The 17879-nt window shown below is 30.5% G+C and overlaps 1 protein-coding gene across 1 annotated transcript in view; it reads left to right on the top strand.

Moving 5' to 3' along the window:
• LOC111620060 overlaps positions 1-17879 on the top strand; it is a 142404-nt gene that overhangs the window by 29625 nt on the left and 94900 nt on the right. Inside the window, exon 2 of the mRNA XM_023361904.1 lies at positions 16469-16562. Coding sequence (XP_023217672.1) covers positions 16469-16562 — 94 coding nt within the window. The remainder of the gene's footprint in view (positions 1-16468; positions 16563-17879) is intronic.

Genomic DNA, 17879 nt, shown 5'->3' with positions numbered 1-17879 from the left:
TTTAATAATAAATATTATATAATTTTAAAATTAATAAAAGAAACCATTTTGAATGAATGATATTGAAGATTTAGCAAAAAATATAAGCACATTGCTTTGTTTACGTTCTTTTGATTTAGATCAAATTTCCTGCTCTACTTTCAACTAAGTAGTCCTTCCAACTTAGTTTCTATTGGCAAAAACTTCTGTAAACAGAAAAGAAGGGACATACACTGTATCTTAACTGCATTCAATTTATTAATAGAAAATTTTACATTGAGAAAGTGATAGTTTTTTTTTAAAGTATTATATTGCAGTAATAAACCAATAGAATAAATGGAATTATTCTTGTAAGAAAATGTAACATATATAGAAAATTATTGATATTAAATTGTTATTGTATTAGCGATTCTTCTATTCTTGATACAAATAGAATTATCAGTATATACTGTATATTAACACAATTATATATAGATTATTGTATAAAATGATAATATGAAAAATTTTGAAGTAGATAATTTAAATTATTTCTGTAGATTTTTTTCCATCAAAATGTTGAAGAAAATCCATCAGAAATCTTCATATTTTTTTACATTTTATAAGAATTTAACAGGATTAGCTAGTTCTCATGCTGTCAAGTATTCTAAAGTCTGAGTTGGGTAAAGTGTACCAGTATCCAAGAATCATGAAATTGCTCTGTATAAGATCAATATTTTATACAGATCATCAAGTCCATCTTGTGTTTGCTTCAAATGATGATGTGTGCTGAAGTTGGTCTGAATAAAGGTCTGAAAATGTTTCTCCTCTATTTAAACTGTTAGTTTCCTTGAAGTAGCTGTATTTTCTTTTCAGTACATAAAAATATACCAAATACCTCTGTCCCTCTGTCAGGGGAAGCTCCTGACAATCTTCCTGATCCAAGGATAAGAAAATGTGTGAGGTTAGAAGGGAAAGCAGAGATAATAAGAACCAAGACAGTTGTGGTGTGGAAGTGGATATTATCTTGGTCTTGTCTTTTTGCCCTTTCAAAATTTACATATACCATATTTCTTGATTAAACACTTGTCTTTGAATAAACCCCAGGGAATAAAGGTACTGTTAAAAATAAACCAGGTTGAATCATGGGATACATGTTGAAGTACTGCACTGAATAGGGTAATGCAGTTTAGTTACAGATAAGGAGTTATCCCAAAATTTTACCTTTTAAAACTGTCTAGTCAAGGTTTCTATTCCAAGGTTTGCAGAAAAATTTTTTGAAATAAAATTTTAAATATTGTCAAATATTGAATGTGGGAAAGTTGTGATTGAATTCATAAATCAAGAGCTCATCAGCCAAAGGGTAATTAGGAAAACTCGTGTTCAAACTCACCATCCTTTTCCAAAACAGTTAGTGAGTTTGAACTAACTAGAAGATGGTGGTCAAGATATTGATTTTGAAACAACATTGAAGCAAACACAAATTACAAATTGGAAGATGCTGAATTAGGTTAACTATAAAAACAGTAATTATTTCAAATGTAGCTATAACCCATAATTACAGTCAGTAAATAGTTTTGATAGTTTGGAAAGTGTACAAGTAGTTAAGATATTTTTTTTGATATTTTGCAATTCCAGCCATACTGACAGTACAGAAATCTTCATAAAATGTTTCAAGCTGTTAATATATATACATTATTGATCATTTGACATAAAAGTCCATAGATAAATTAAACGTTACATACCATGCATACAATCTTCCAGCAAATAATATGTATTTGAATTAAATACGAAATGGAATGTTTTCAGCCTGTTTTAGACGCCGGCACTAAATGTCAAACTTTACAGAATGTTAGAGATTCTATTTCAAATACATATTATTTGCTGGAGGATTGTATGCATAGTATGTAGTGTTTAATTTATCATTTGAATAAGCAAATTCAATATTTTACATGAGATTCAAATCTTAGAGCAGGGGTGTCCAACCCGCGGCCTGTGGGCCGCATGCGGCCCAAGGCAAGTTCCAATGCGGCCCAATAAACTTGTAAACAAAACCGACAAATATTTTAATTTTTTATTATTTATTTATTTCAACGGCATAAACTCAAAAAAAAAAAAGTTTCACAAAGCCGTAAACCTTTATTCATATTTTATTTTTGAGTGGAAAGAAAATATTTTCAAATACTGTACTTGGAGATGTGTGAATGCGGAAGGATTACTAAATAAAGCTGGAGTTGTGACTCAAAGGATTATAGACCCAAATTTGGAAAAAGGAGGGAAAGATGAGAAAGGACAAAAGATGTAGTAGTGAGAAAGGTTAAATAGATCTTCTGTTCAGCAAATATGGACCCGTAATTTTTCAACCTTTTATACTTCTTTATCTTTTGTCCTTTGTCTCTTTATCCCGCACTTGGGTCTATAATCCTTTGATTCACAACTCCAGCTTTATTTAGTATTTCTTCCAACGTTGCAAGATTTGGCTACATTGGGCCAAATGTGGCTACTTTTTTTGGTTTGACGTAAAAAATATCATTTGGCGCTTTGACTGCTTTTTCGGCTACATATTATTTATAATTATATTAATTGAATAAAAATGCACTTTAAAATGGTGTTTCGTCGCTTTTTATTAATTAGAGACCCAAATAAAACAAATATTTGTGTTTTTCAAATAAATTTTCTTTAGTCTCTTTTATAATAAATGAATTTATCTATTTCTAAGTAAAAATTGAAAGTGTCTGTAGAAGTAATTTTTTAAAATATCCTTTTTTCTTGATAAAGTTTTAATACTTATTATTATAATCTAGACATGTTAATTTTTAAATATACTTGTATATTGGGCCACAAGTATATATTATATATACTTGTGGCCCAAAACTCCTTGACTTCTTCCAATGCGGCCCAGAGAAACAAAAAGGTTGGACACCCCTGTCTTAGAGTATTTCATAGCTTGTTCTAATATTTTGTCCAGTGATTTTTGTGTTCAAAAACGTTTTCCTAGATACTTTACGTTTCAGCCTAATTTTTCTTTGCATAAACTTATCATTTTGAATTCATGAATAAAAACCTTTTTTAAAGTGTGTGTGTTTTACACTTGGACATAAATTAATGATGATGAAATATGGTCATATTTTTATTACTGAAGAATACACGAATTCAGATCTATGAGGAAAATTTAGGGAAACTTAGAGATCATTTTAAACATTTCTTCTTCTTGCATGTGCCATGTGTCTGGTCCCCTAGACATTGGTGATCATCTCGGTGCAAGTTGGTCATTGTTTTTGTTGTCATGTTATTCCTGGAAATGAAATACCAGAGAAGCCAATTCCCATTGCCTTCTCTGGATAATTGGTGATACGTGGGGAATAATGCCTTTCGGGAGGATTTTTTAAGGGTAACTGGCTCCTATTCAGGTGCTACAGACTTGAAAAAACCCCGGAAAACTCCATGTGGCCAGCCCATCCTGGTGAGGCATGAACCCACAACCAAATTCCCAGTGTTCAGGGAGCAGAACCTCCAAGCCACTAGTGGGCTTTTAAACATTATGTATAAAATTATTAGGATTAATGATTAATTTAGAGAAAAAGAATATAAATTTAATGATGCCATTTTGTTTCTAAAATATGTGCAAAATATGCACTACATAATTGCTATCAAGATAAAAGAGAATCATATATTTAATATGAAGTTGCCTTACACACTAAGTAAAAATTAATGTGTTAGCATGAAAAATATTTCCAACAGATTTATATATCAAAAATAGTACTGTAAGCTTTGGCATACAAAAATAATCATTGATAAATGACTTCTCATTCACATCTGGAAGCTCATTCAGCAAGTTAGAATGATCTCTTGCTGTTTTTTTTATATCTAAAATACTAACATGCAGCAGTGTGTATTAAGTTATAATATAATAGGAAATATTTCAAATAGTTACTATAATTTTGCTGAAACATAGGAAATGTTAAAAAATTAAATAAATAAAAACTAAAACACTAGAAATGCTTGCTTTTAATTTGACAAAATATGTTCATAAACTTTTGTAAAATAATGTTTTATAAAAGTTTGCTTTTTAAATTTATGTATTCTTCATAATGATTGTTGAATATTCAATTATTTATTCTTTTTATAAATAAAAACAGAACTGTTTTGGCTTTTTAATGATTATATAACATAAATTATGCATATTTTACAGTCAAGATGTGATGCTGCAAAACATACTTTAAAAATATAGAAAGATAAAGTTATTAGAATAAATTTACTTTTGGGATTATAATATGTATCAAGAGAAATTAATGTTAGGAATGGAAGTTCAAAGATTGAACTAGAAATGTAGAAGTACATACTTTGAAAAATCTCTGAATAAAAATGAATCATATAAAAATTACATCCTCAGAATCTATACATATATGCTAGAAACAATTGAGGTTTGTAATGCATTATCTTTTCTTTTATAGCAATTCAGAAGCTGATGCTGAAATCACTGTGTACAAAAAGTTTTTGTTGAAAAAAATTTTCCTTTAAGTTATAAAGTATGGAAGTTTGCCAACTTTACAATAGCTGCATAATTTCCTTTGGATATTTTGAAAAGAGGACTACATGTTGTAGGAATGGGGAGAAAAAGCAATTATTCACAATGTAATAATTTTATTACATACCTCTTTTAGAGGTATTTGAAAAAAACTAGAATGTTTGAAAGACAAAGAAAGTTTCAGTTGAAAATTTTTTTTTATTGAAATAAATATAAATAAAACTGTAAATCATCATTCCTGCTTGTAACCATTTTTATTGAAATAAAAATGGTTACAAGCAGGAATGATGATTTACAGTTTTATTTATATTTATTTCAATAAAAAAAAATTTTCAACTGAAACTTTCTTTGTCTTTCAAACATTCTAGTTTTTTTCAAATACCTCTAAAAGAGGTATGTAATAAAATTATTACATTGTGAATAATTGCTTTTTCTCCCCATTCCTACAACATGTAGTCCTCTTTTCAAAATATCCAAAGGAAATTATGCAGCTATTGTAAAGTTGGCAAACTTCCATACTTTATAACTTAAAGGAAAATTTTTTTCAACAAAAACTTTTTGTACACAGNCCATGAAAGGGAGCCAGTATTTAAACGAGGCTTAATTTTATAATTTTTAACGATACAATAGCGACGATTATTATTTTAAAAAATTTTTGTTAGGCTTAACATCGATGAAAATTCAACGCAAAGTAGGTTAATAGCCATATACTAATATACTAATTACATGGGATATAATAATATACTAACTAATAATGGATTTTTTCATACTTTTCGGTTATCCGACTTTTCAATTATCCGACCAACCCCAGTCCCCAATTGAGTCGGATAATCGAGGCTCTACTGTAATAACAATTATTCTAATAGTTTAATAATAATTTTTGTTTTAGTGAAATGAATTCCTCTGAATTTTTGTAAATTTTTATTTTTATCATATAAGAAAGCTTTTTTTATTCACTTTCCTAAAAATATTTCTTGGAGCAAGCAATACATTCTCCATTAAATGTTATGAAAACATCATTAAAAGTAATTTGATATATACTCATTGACAAAAATGTTGTGCGCCAAGGCGGAGGCATTGGAATTGAATGAATAATTAGTACAAACAACTATAACTATAACTTATTACTACTGCCAAATCAGCAGTAGTACAGTCAACCTCCCCTATAACACGGTAGATATGTTCTGTTCTTTATAAATCCATTTTGTACGAGTCCTTGCCAATCACAGCCCGACACGTGTGAAAGTTTATGGACTACGGTTGTTTGAAAGGTTTTCTTCCATAAAATTAATCAATTCCTAGACTAATTCGACTCAACATTTCCAAAATACTTATATTTTTTTGGGAATAATCCGTATAAACTATGCTATAAACAAAAAATTGTAGGATTACTTAATGAGTGTGCACTGTTCAACGTCACCATTGCTTAAGCTTGTTTTCGTCGCAAAGCAGCGCACCAAACGGCGGCTGCGATTTTTGATAAGTTATTTTTCTGCGAAAACTTCGTTTAATTTTGGAGACATCATTAATATAAATAATTTTTATGGCCGTTGAATAAGAAATGTTTCTTTCACAAGAAATGTATAAAATTAGTGCTGTATTAGACTTATGGTACCTAATTTACATACTGTACAGACGATAGTAAACTCAACTTACTCACCTAAACTCTCCGTAGCGTGGTGCTGGATGGCAGAAAGTATATATATAATTATAATAAAGTTACAATAAATTAAGTTAATATATAATTATATATACAGTACCTAATTTATATATAATTAATATATAATTATATGTACTGTACAGTACCTAATTTATATATAATACTGTACAGATGATAGTAAACTCAATTTACCCACCTAAACTCTCTGTAGCATGGCGCTGGACGGCGGAAAGTAGTTCGGCTGCCCGATGACATTTTACCGAATTATAGGAGTTTTTTTACCATGTTTGTACGGATACCATTGCAATTTTTTCGCCGTCATATAGGAATCCAAACTATAGGAACCCGTGTTATAGGGGGGTCTACTGTAATAAGTTATAGAATTACAATATCATAATAAAGGAATAATTTCCTGTGACATAAAGATACAATTTAAAGAATCCTTTATTATCTTGCAGGATTTCTCTTGCCTGGATATATGTGGTAATACAGTGAAGCATGGAGGTATACAGGTGCTGTATACTTACTGTCTTTCAACAGATTTGCCCATAAATGTTGTAACTACTGCTCCAATTCTTATATGATTGCTCTTTCTTGTTACATTGTTACATGTTGCGGAAGGTGATAGTGTTGCACAGTTCTTGTGATGTGTAGTCCATACAAAGACATTATCTGAAGTGAAGTGAACAACTTTTTAAACTTGTTCACTTCACGTCAGATAATAAGATAATGTAATTCAGATAATAAGGTATAACTTATGCTCAGTTCCTAAATTTTGCTAATTTCTTTTCAAGACTTGCTTTTTTAAATATTTTTGACAAAAGTCTATAGAAATAATTATTATATAAAGGATCATATAGCTCAGTCAGTTTGATAAAACAATCTTCCAAAGCAATATTCCAACAGACCTTCATCTTTCTGTCACTATATTTGGATGATGATTGCAAGAAGTGCAAAGAAAACAAACTAGTTTACTGTCAATTCAGTTGCACTTGTACATAGTTCAGAGGGAGTTTACCAAATAACTGGAATGGAAAGTTGATTGTGGTTGTAAGCATGATTAAAAAGAAAAAAAACATGTAAATATAGCTTTACACTTATAAATAGCTGAAGCTGGCATCATATTTAGTCCACAAAAGCTTGTTGGTCAACAAATTTGAAGATGGTAATCCAAGTGTGGCAATGTGATAGACGTTTTTTGGGAAACCCTAGCTGTTTGCAGTTGGACATTATCTTTCTGGAAAATGTTGCTTGTAGCCCTGACATGAAAGGCAACATAGAAAGGGGTAGGATTTCTTGAATGTATCATTGTGTTGTCAATGTCCTCATACAACTATTGGGAGTGACCATCATACAAGATGGCTTCCAGACTAATATGCAAGCAAACTAAGTCTCTGCTAAACTCAGCTGTGCATAATGTCTGTGTCAATATTCAGTGCTCCTGTTGTTCAGAAGTCTTCAAATATCAGGCACACCTGATATTTGAAGACTTCTGAACAACAGGTGCACTGAAAATTGTAGACACAATAAGCCAATGCAAGCCTTTTTATAGGATACTGGGGTAGCAGTTTTAAGGCATTCTGGTGGCATTACCTGACATGAAATTGAGCCACAATTGTAATCATTTATATACTTGTCTAAGTCATAGTTGTATGCCGAGTTTTGCAGTAATCAGACAATTCTATCTGGGTGCATAATTTTTTTGTGAATGAGTGTGTATAAGAATTTTTATCACAACAAAATTTAAATAGTCTAAAACACACAAAAGTTTAGTAATCCAGCAAATAGGAAATTTATTTGTAGAACTGAAGTTTTCAACAATATTTAACAGTCATTGTTGGGTTTTTGGATTTGTTTATAATAATATCATTCAATTTTTTGATTTAACTATTGATTTAAATAATCATAACATGATGCCTTCTTGTTATCAAATCTTTTATATATTTCCCATGTATATATAAGTCTCTTAAATATTTATACTTGGAGAAATTGTGACACTGATTTGTGTGATTATATTTGAAACTATGATTTTTCAATGCTTACTCTAAAGGAGGGGTCACCAAAGTGGGTCGATATCGACCCTTGGGGATCAATGGAAAAATTGAAACTAAAAATCACAAATATAACTACACATATTATTATGTTTTTGAATATTGTTTCAATGAATTTAATAGTACAGTGTTTTGCAGATTTAGAAAATATTTATATCCCAGAATGGATTATGGTGTCATTTTCTGCTCAGATCAAAAAAGGTTGACATCAACTTGCAAGATGAACATATTGAATTATTAACTGACCTTGCAGCAAAATCACTTTTTAAAAATTTAAATTTGAGCAATTTCTGGATGAATATAAATATAACACAAAAATATCCAGAATGTTGTGATATGGTAAATCCTTTTTTTGCTGGCATTTCTGAGTTCGTATATGATTGAAGCTGGTTTCAGTCAAGATAATTCCATTTTAACCAAACAGAAATAAGTTGAATGTGGAACTTCCAGGCAATTTAGACCTAAAATGTACAAATTTTGAACCAAATATTGCTAATTTTGCTAAGAATCATCAAGCTCATCCGTCTCACTGATTGTCACTGACAAAAATTATTATTAACATATATACAATAAATATAAGAAAATGTAAAATAACAAAAAAATGTATTAAAATAGTAAGAGGTTTGATTTTTGCCTGTAACAAACTTTTTGGTGGGGGTCGATGTGAGGTTTTGAAAAGTTGTAGTGGGTAGATGATCAAAACAGTTTGGCAACCTCTGTTCTAAAGAATACAAGATAATTTCAATATGAACATTTCCAAGACATTTATTTAGAAGACTGAATAAATTTAAAAAGGAGAGGTTATATATTTTAGAAAATGCTTACAACTTAAAATAAATTATTGTTAATTTCCATTTACGAAGTTTAAAAAAAAAAATGTTCTAAAAGGATTATGTAGAATTTTTTTTTATTTCCAAACAAAAAAATGCATAATTTCTAAAAGAACACTTAAATTATCAAATTTATTTAAACATTTTAAAAGTTTTTTTAGTAATAAAAATTACAATTTGAATAACAAATTTTTCAAGACAAGATCCATTTTATTAAAAACAAACTATTAGTAAGAAAAATAATTTTGTTGAATTAATTTTTTTTATTTATAAAGGAAAGAGAAATACTTTTAAATTTTATTTTATTAAATACATTCTGTTTATTTAAAGCAAGATTAAAGATTTTAAAATCTTTTATTTCTTTATGTTTATTTAAAAAGAAAAAAAATGAAAACTGTATTCTATTTGCTTTTAATTTTTATGCTCAGTTTGAATTTGCATTCTGAATGCATATTTTTTTTGTAATGAAGCCAAAATAATAGATACTAAAAAGAGAAATGTAATTGTTTTTCTTCATAATCTTATAATAATGGACCGTTTTTGAAATTTGAACTACAAAATGAACTATAAATACATGAAAAATTGATATCAATCTTTAATTAAAATATAATATGTTGCTTGTTCTTTGTTTAAGAAAAGCATAAAATTAATTTTATAGTTTTTTCTTTTTTTATATCATAAAAATTTTATTATAAATATTATGCTTAGTGTTTTTCAACCCTTTTTTTAGATTTAAAAATCACTATTTCTATGATTTGCAATTAAATATAAATATTATTTAATTAATGACAAAATATGACTTTAATAAAAACTTTAAAATATGAGTGTATTGTGTGTTCCTATTCATTCTTGTCATTAAGAATTTCATATATCTGGATTATTTAGAAAATATAGGACTCTTTTTCTTTTGTTTAAGTTGTTAGTTTCAGATTTTTTAAATTAATTTATTATAAAGAAAATGTGTGTTTCTAAATGAAATTTGTACAAACATCTTTTTCGGAAGTGTTTTGAGCTTTTTTGTTAAGTTCTTTAGAAAGATAACAATGTTATCTATTTACATACATTTAAATTTAAAATATTCTAGTTAATATTCTATTTTATAACATTCAAATAATTCTGCTTACAAATTTACATAGTTAAATTCGTAGTATCCTGTTTTCCTAAACTTTTAATTATTTTCAAAGTTTATAGTAAACATTTCAGAATACTAAAACAATTGATGGATAAATAATAAATTAATTTGATCAATAAATTACTAAGCATTTTTTGAAATTGTGATAAACAGATAAAATTTTATAAATTTTAAAATTTTAAGTTATTTTTTGAAAAGTTTCCTCTAAATGATCAATGTTTCCTGTTCTTCATTTTTAATCTTGTCATGCAACTTATAAAATTATATATTTGTTTTGGTATCATCATCCTCGACTGATTTCTTTTTGTGCTTAAGCCAATTCTATTTATTAGAAGGTTGAAACTACTTGATTGATTATTCTCTTCTTTAAAAGAAATAAATATAAAAGTACAGGACTCTGACCTTCACACAGACAATAATAATAAAAAAAAGTTGCAAAGTAAAGCAATTTTCTTTTATAAATTTAATGAAGTGTAAAAAAAAGGTTAATATAGTTTCTGTTATATCTACAGTCTAATGTGATGAGAGTATTGTATTATAAATTTGCATATTATAATCTTTTTAATGGTTTGATAACTTTTTATAGAAAATAAAAACGTATGTTAAGTGTATGGGATTTTAGTCATTAGACTAAAAGAAGAAAAAGTATACCTTTATGGATTGCAGATATGAATGACAGCATGTATGAGAAGCATTCAAAAAGTTCCTGGAAAATGTAAATAAAAAGACTGCAAATTGAATTTAGTGCTTTATTTTTTAATTTTTAACATAGGTTTCATTTAATTTAAAATACTTTTTCATACAGTGTTGTTACCTTTCTAAACCCTTCCTGTAGAAATCGACGTTCTTTGATTCTAAGGTTGCACTACAAAATGTTTTACTTGATCTATTGACTGCCAGAATGCCTTTTTTTAAAATTTGGGAATAAAACAATTCTGTTTGGGCCAGACGCAGATACCTGATAAAACAAGTCTTGACAAGTTTTCACATGCATCAATTAATTATAAATATAGCACTATGTTTATGAATAATAACCAGTTTTCAGTAATTTTTAAACACTCCACATATGCAAATATATGTAAATGATAGACAATCTAGTTTTAAATACTTCAGAATCTATTATATGTCTAAATTTGGTGTATTTTACTAGCATAAGCTTATATCAATTCATATGTCATAAGTTATACTATAAACTTAAAAATCTTACAAAACGGAAATTAATAAATTTATCATGTTTATATTTTTATCACTATCAACATCAACAGCCATCTTATTTTTCTGTTTTACAGAGACAAAGAATATTGCAGTTTGAACTGGTAATAAAGTTCTAAAATAAAAATGTCAACTAATTTAAATGAAGTCATTTTACATCTGCTTTCAATACTGTCACACGCTTACTCATCAATAGAGTATTTATAGTTACATGAATATATGACTTAACTTTCTTATAATATGATTGTATACAGCATTATGGCTACTGGAATTGATAAGTATTTAATGATTCTTATCTAAAAATGATGTATTTTGCTTTAAAGAATGATAGAATTTTTGTTTTTAATTTATGTCATAAATATGGAACAGCATTATTTAATAGGGATATGTTTACAAATTCTAATTTAGTCAGAAAGTAGTAAATATATTTCATTAGGTGGTGATGATTTCATTGTGTAGTTGGAGTCTTGCATTATAAAAATTGTGTATGTTAAAATTTAGATTAATGTCTGGAATAAATTGAAATGATAAAATGTAGATTAATTCTTTGAAAAGAACAATCAAATTTTTTAAACATCAGACAGGAAAATGGAAAATTCATATAATTAGCATGACAGTGTTTTGTAGCATTTGAAATGTATAAAATTAAATATATATATGATTAGGTGTTGTTCATTAGCAATTAGTTTTATAATTATTATTCCATTTTTTAATTGTAATCAGTGAAATTATTGTTTTTTTTTACTAGTTTTTAGTTAATAATACTTATGATAATTAAATAATGTTTGTTCTTGATATTTGTTCACTAAATTTTACTATCAATAATTTGTGTGTCTTTGTTTCATTCTGTGTTTGTTAAAGCTGAAATGATATAGAAACAAAGAAATTTAGTATTTGAATGATTTACAGAACTGCTTTCCAAAATGCCTTCCATATTATATATTTCCATTAAAGCCATTTTGTTCGAAAATAATATGGAACTCTTATGGTAATAATTTTTAATATATTAGAGCAAAAGAATTGGAAAACACTAGACATTTGAGTGTTGTAGAAAAATTTGGAATATCCGATACATTCCAAAAATATATATTAAAATCTGACCATTTTATTTATTTGTACAAGTCAGAAAATGTTGCATGTTTGTTTTATTTATTATACTTTGAAATAATTTTTAATATTGTTTCTGTAAATTTTTTATGTCTATGGAAAATAATTTTATACTGTTATAATATTTTTGTACTTTAATAATGTAATCATTATAATAGTGGTTGTAATTTTTGGCATTTCGTGCAACAAAATAGTAATATTCTAGATTCATCTGCAAACTCCTACAAGTTTTAAAGATAATAAAGTTAAGTTTTTATTTTTAACAAGTCAAGTGTTACTGAATGACACATTCAGTAACAGACTTGTAATATTTTTGTTTTTAATTCAGTTTTCTATTTTAAATTTTACTTATTTTTGTTTAAATAAAATATTATTAAGTTTGTTGCAGCTCATTCCAATTTCAGTAGATCCAATATCATATTATTCATTTTCTTTAGATTTAATAATTTCGTATAATACAGTATAATACATTAGTTATCAGTTAATAGTACAGAATACAGTACATTTTCAATGGAAAAACTTTGATGTAGTATATTAATTTAATGAGTTGTCTTGTTTATATGGAAACTTCTGTTTTCTTCTTCATATTATATATAAATGTTTTGGAGACAATTGTATATATAATAATTATATAGTATTCCTTTATATATGTATACAGTTTATATCCAATATGTAACACGTTTTACATTTTCAAGACAATTTTTATAAGTTTTTATAATTAAGCAAAAGATTTGTTAAGCATTTTGTGTGAAAAAGAACTTGGTTTCTCTTTGTTTTCATATTTTTTGCATTATTAATGATAAAAGTTAAATATAAAATATGTTATAAATATTGATAAGCTGCCTATATAAATTCAGTGTTTTTATAGGCTTATCGGATTAACTTTGAGATTCTTGTCAGTATTCAAAAATAACTTCCTGTGGCAAAAAAAGAAAAATATAATTTATAGTATTTATTCGATTTAAATCGGCCAAAGCACCATATTTATATTATGAAACTTTGGACGTTTGTAAACTATCAAGTGAATTTGTAGATCTTTTGGTCCTCTTACACTTGTGCATAACAGGAAACTGAATTACGTATTGTCTTCGTAAATTGTTCGATCCTCGACACTCGTCACCATATTTAGTAAAAATAACCTACGCTAGAAGAAGAATGTTGAGCAATAAACGAGGCCCCTTTAACTCCGAGTCGACTCGTTGTCCCGGTTGCTTTTTTTTTTCTTTTTTTCGTTAGTTCCCCTTGGGAGGCCCGTCGATACTCTGTTCTTCCTCCTTAGATGGCCGTCGTCCAGCACACCACTTCCCGATCGTGTTTTCTCACCCCTCTACTTCTACTTCCCTTGGGCAGAAACGGAACGTAGCTCCGAACGATTGTATAGATAACATTTATAAACACGTGTTGCGACACTTGTGGCTGCTCGATTTTGTCGTTTCCCCTTCCTCCTTCCCTCTTTTGCTTATGCGAATAACGAATGATCGACGATTTCTCGTCCTTTTGAATGGACTTTTCGCGATTTGGTCCGTTTACCCGCGATGCCAAATTTACGCATCGTAATCGATTATGTTAATCGATTGACGGTGCGCATCCAAATCGATGAGGAAAGAAGCGTGCAGATCCACTTTTTGCGCGGGCCACGCCACTTTATAACTTTTATTTTTCCGTTATCCGAAAGGGTTAAACGCGCCATTTCGTGCCGATCTGGGTTTTAAAAAGGTCAGAGGTGACCGGAGACGGGCGTTACGCGTCCACGCACGTTGTTACGACAAGGGTTGCCTTTCTTGGACGCGACCCAAGGTCGACAGGGGATGCTTAAACATCGTACGTTTTCACTTTCGTTCGAAAACGACAACAAAGTCGAAACGAACTTCGCTCCTCCCCTGGATAAAAAGAAGAGAGGAAAAAAGTTATATTACATAAATTTAAAATCCGGAGTGGCTTTAAAAAATGGCGTCAAAGTTTTGTCAGGCCCGGCATTGTTATAATAAATAGTGACGTAATTATCTCTACGTCACGGGACAACCGCGACCGGGAGGAAGGTTCCATTCGTCGGTTCGGGTGACTCCGGTGGGCGCGCACGTCGCATCCGGTATCGTCGCCCATTGGTCTGTGCCCACAAAAGAAGTTGTGTCGAAAAACTCGATTAAACGGCCGTCGGAAGCCGTTCTATTTTTAATCCGGCGTTTCGGGGTCGTGTTTGTTGTTCCTCGTAGACGCCGATTTTTACCAAATAGGAAACAAACTTTTCACTCTCACGTGACGTCACTCGACGCGTTTGGCACGTCAATAAATTAGCAGCAAAATTCGCTTCTTAGAATTAACTGCCGAAAATTTTGGCGTATTTTTCGCGTTTTATTACTAGGAAAATACGTGGCCGTTCCAGAAACTCGCGCTGTCGCCGTCGCGCGAGTAGCGAAAAAGCGTGCGTCATACCTGTACATCAGATAATATCGGCCGTAACAGCACGCCGATCGCAGATTCCGAATACAGTCGAGTTAGTCTCGAAAATACGGGTTTACGCACCCCACTACAGATACGTTCGCTGCTGTATCCATTATTGTATGCTTTGATGTCTCAATACCGTTTGAAAACTTTGCTAGTCAAGAAATTTGCGCAGTTAGTTTCCCGCCGAGGGTGCGCGAAAGGTTAAAATTTGTCGCCACGGACGCTTGTCACCAGTTCATAGTGTAATGAAGTTTGCGAAGCGCAGGTGTGCAAAGCAGGTGCGAAATCCGGAGGTTAAACGCTTCTCTGTGGAGGGTATCCGCGACGGAAGTTCTATAAATAGAAAGTTAGTGTGAAAACGAATTTCGAATTTCGCGGACCTGTCCCGCCATCTATCGGTCGTTGTGGAACAAAAAATTCCAGATGTTTAGACGTCGGAAAAAAATTAGCTTTGATCGAAACGTATTTGTCAAAGTAATTTTATTATAGTCGACGTGTTACGAATTTTCCCACATCGTTCAAAAAATACAGATTTGTCTTCGATATTTTACGTTTAGAAATGACGCTGAACCGTTTTATCGCGTTTCTTTCCGAGATTATGTTTTCTTTTTCCTACTTACGCTTGTATAACTTAACTTTTTAACCGGTAATTGTCGTCACGCATAAAAATCGTGAAGATGTGAGTCGTCACGTGTTTCTTTTTTCCTCCACTAGTAGCCTGTAGGGGAAGCTAACGACGGGGACGAAAGACGAACGGACGTCGTATATCTGTCGTTAAAATTCTCCTCCCCGGGATGATGTGGCGACGTCGAGGACGTGCGATCCGGTTGTGTTGGCATTTTTCTGTGACACGGTGTCGAGATGCTTAACGCCCGTCTTACAACGCCACTGCTCACGTGCGTGTTTCGATCCTCTGTCACCCCATGACCGAGTAACGAAGTCTTCGACCTCACCCGTCCCTCTGAAAAATTGGCACAATCTTTCGTTCGAGTGCCACGCGAGTACTTTTGAATTAAGAACGCATAACGTATTTTCTTTTCTGTCTTTGTTTCACTTATTTTTTTAAATCTTTTGTATACATTTGTGAAAGGCTCGTGCAACCCGATGTTTGTTTTTAATAAATAGTTATAATTCTCGTTAATAGAAAAATTCTTGATACTAGAGACGAAGAGGAAACGTCATTTATAATGTAAAATTTGCTAATGGTGCTACAAAAATTAATACCAAAGATTTTAATCTTTCACGTATTCTGAGATAATATCACAACCGAGAGGATGTCGTGTGAATCCCTCCTTTTTTAAATCGTACATCTGTTATATCGATTTTGACTTCTGTGTCGTAACGTAACTGTATTGTGTTGTAGTAGTTGATTACAGTTAAAATAAGAGAGTAAATAAAGGGAATAGATCTGTTTTCGGAAGAATTTTGACCTTCGGTTTTGTCGATAACCTTCCAGTTTAATCCATTTTATGGTAACCTCGTTACTTGAGCAAATAAAGCGATTGATAAGGTAGAGGAACTTAATTTTTCCCCCTTTAATTCTTTTAGGTATCCAGGAATAATAGTTGTATCGAGTTAGAGCTTTCCCACGCTCCGTCGATTAATCATTGTCAAGAGAAGACCGACAATCCCGATATTAAAGGTAAGTTTAGTTTTTCTTTGGACTAAATCCTTTCCGTTACAAGTTTCAAACATTAGCATTTGACAATGGGCTTATTTTTCCTGGCACGAGCCCTGCGCTTTCTTTTTTCGATGAAAACAGAAGCAGCAACAAATCTTTTTAAAAGTATTCGATGGGGAATGACGTTGCCGATGCGCGAAATTCTTTGACTTTTTTTTTTTAAATTTAAGTACAGTCGTAACTGTTATTACATAAATGACGTTTTGTATGACGTCACACATCACTCAAATCTTTTTCTCCATTTATGTTAATTTAATTATCGTGCGATGTCAATTAAACTATAAAGAAGGAGCTTAGAAATTAAAGAGTTTTCTGCTTTATCGGTCAGTTCCGCCGAAATTTTTCCGTTTTGCACGGGTTCCTTTTTACGCAGGTTTTATACGATTTTAAAGTTGCATTACCTCGTAACTAGTGAAAGTCTTTACTCCAGTTTACAATAACAAAGGGGAAGTTCGTGTTACGAAGGTTTCTATCTCACCGACGGTCCATTTAAGTGTTGCTTCACAGCAGCCGTGCGCTGGATTTTTAAAAGGGTGGGGTTTAGAAAATACGTTATTAATTTTTTTCTACCTAAATGGGAGGGGTTAACCGCCAAAGTCCTTCCCGTGTGCACGGCCTCGCTTCACAACTACACAGTTATTAATTAAAAGACAAATTGTTAGGTACTTTCTTATATTAAACAAATCCAATATTTGTTAAATATCCGAATTTTCCAGGCAGCTCCCTCTGACGACAGATAAAGTAATTTGTTCCCGCCGTGGGAAATAAGGAAATTTTTTTTCACCACTTAAATCCTGTTTCAAATTTTCTGTTAATAAAGTCATTATGTAATTTGCATATCGAGGAAGGTCGAAAATTAAAGAAAGAAAAAAAAAATGTTACTCGCTCTGAATGAAATTAATCTTTTTCCAGGTCATAGCATAATGTTGTAACTATCGGTTTTCAAGAACTATTTTGGAACCCACCCCCAAATTTTTACATTAAATAAGTTTAATATTTGTGTTATATTTAACACGCCGAATCGGTGCATTTTAATCTTTTACTCCTCGAATTTTTCAAACGCGCCATCTTGCACCCCGATGAAAACTTCCTTTTTAATTTAAAGGGGTAGAGTTGTCTCTTTTGTGTGTGTGTTTTAGCCTAACTTTAAGTACAGCCTAAGCGATTAAAGGAGAAAATTCAGCATAATTCATTCGTATAAAAAAATGACTAGGTTGGGGATTTACAACAGAAAAAATATACAATTAAATTTAACGTTGTAACACTTAACTAAGTTTT

This window comes from Centruroides sculpturatus, unplaced genomic scaffold, assembly GCF_000671375.1.
Source record: "Centruroides sculpturatus isolate CEXI.00-Female unplaced genomic scaffold, Cexi_2.0 scaffold12, whole genome shotgun sequence".
Classification (NCBI taxonomy): Eukaryota; Metazoa; Arthropoda; class Arachnida; order Scorpiones; family Buthidae; genus Centruroides; species Centruroides sculpturatus.
The sequence above is the reverse complement of the archived record's forward strand: the minus strand, read 5'-3'. Positions and strand labels throughout refer to the sequence as shown.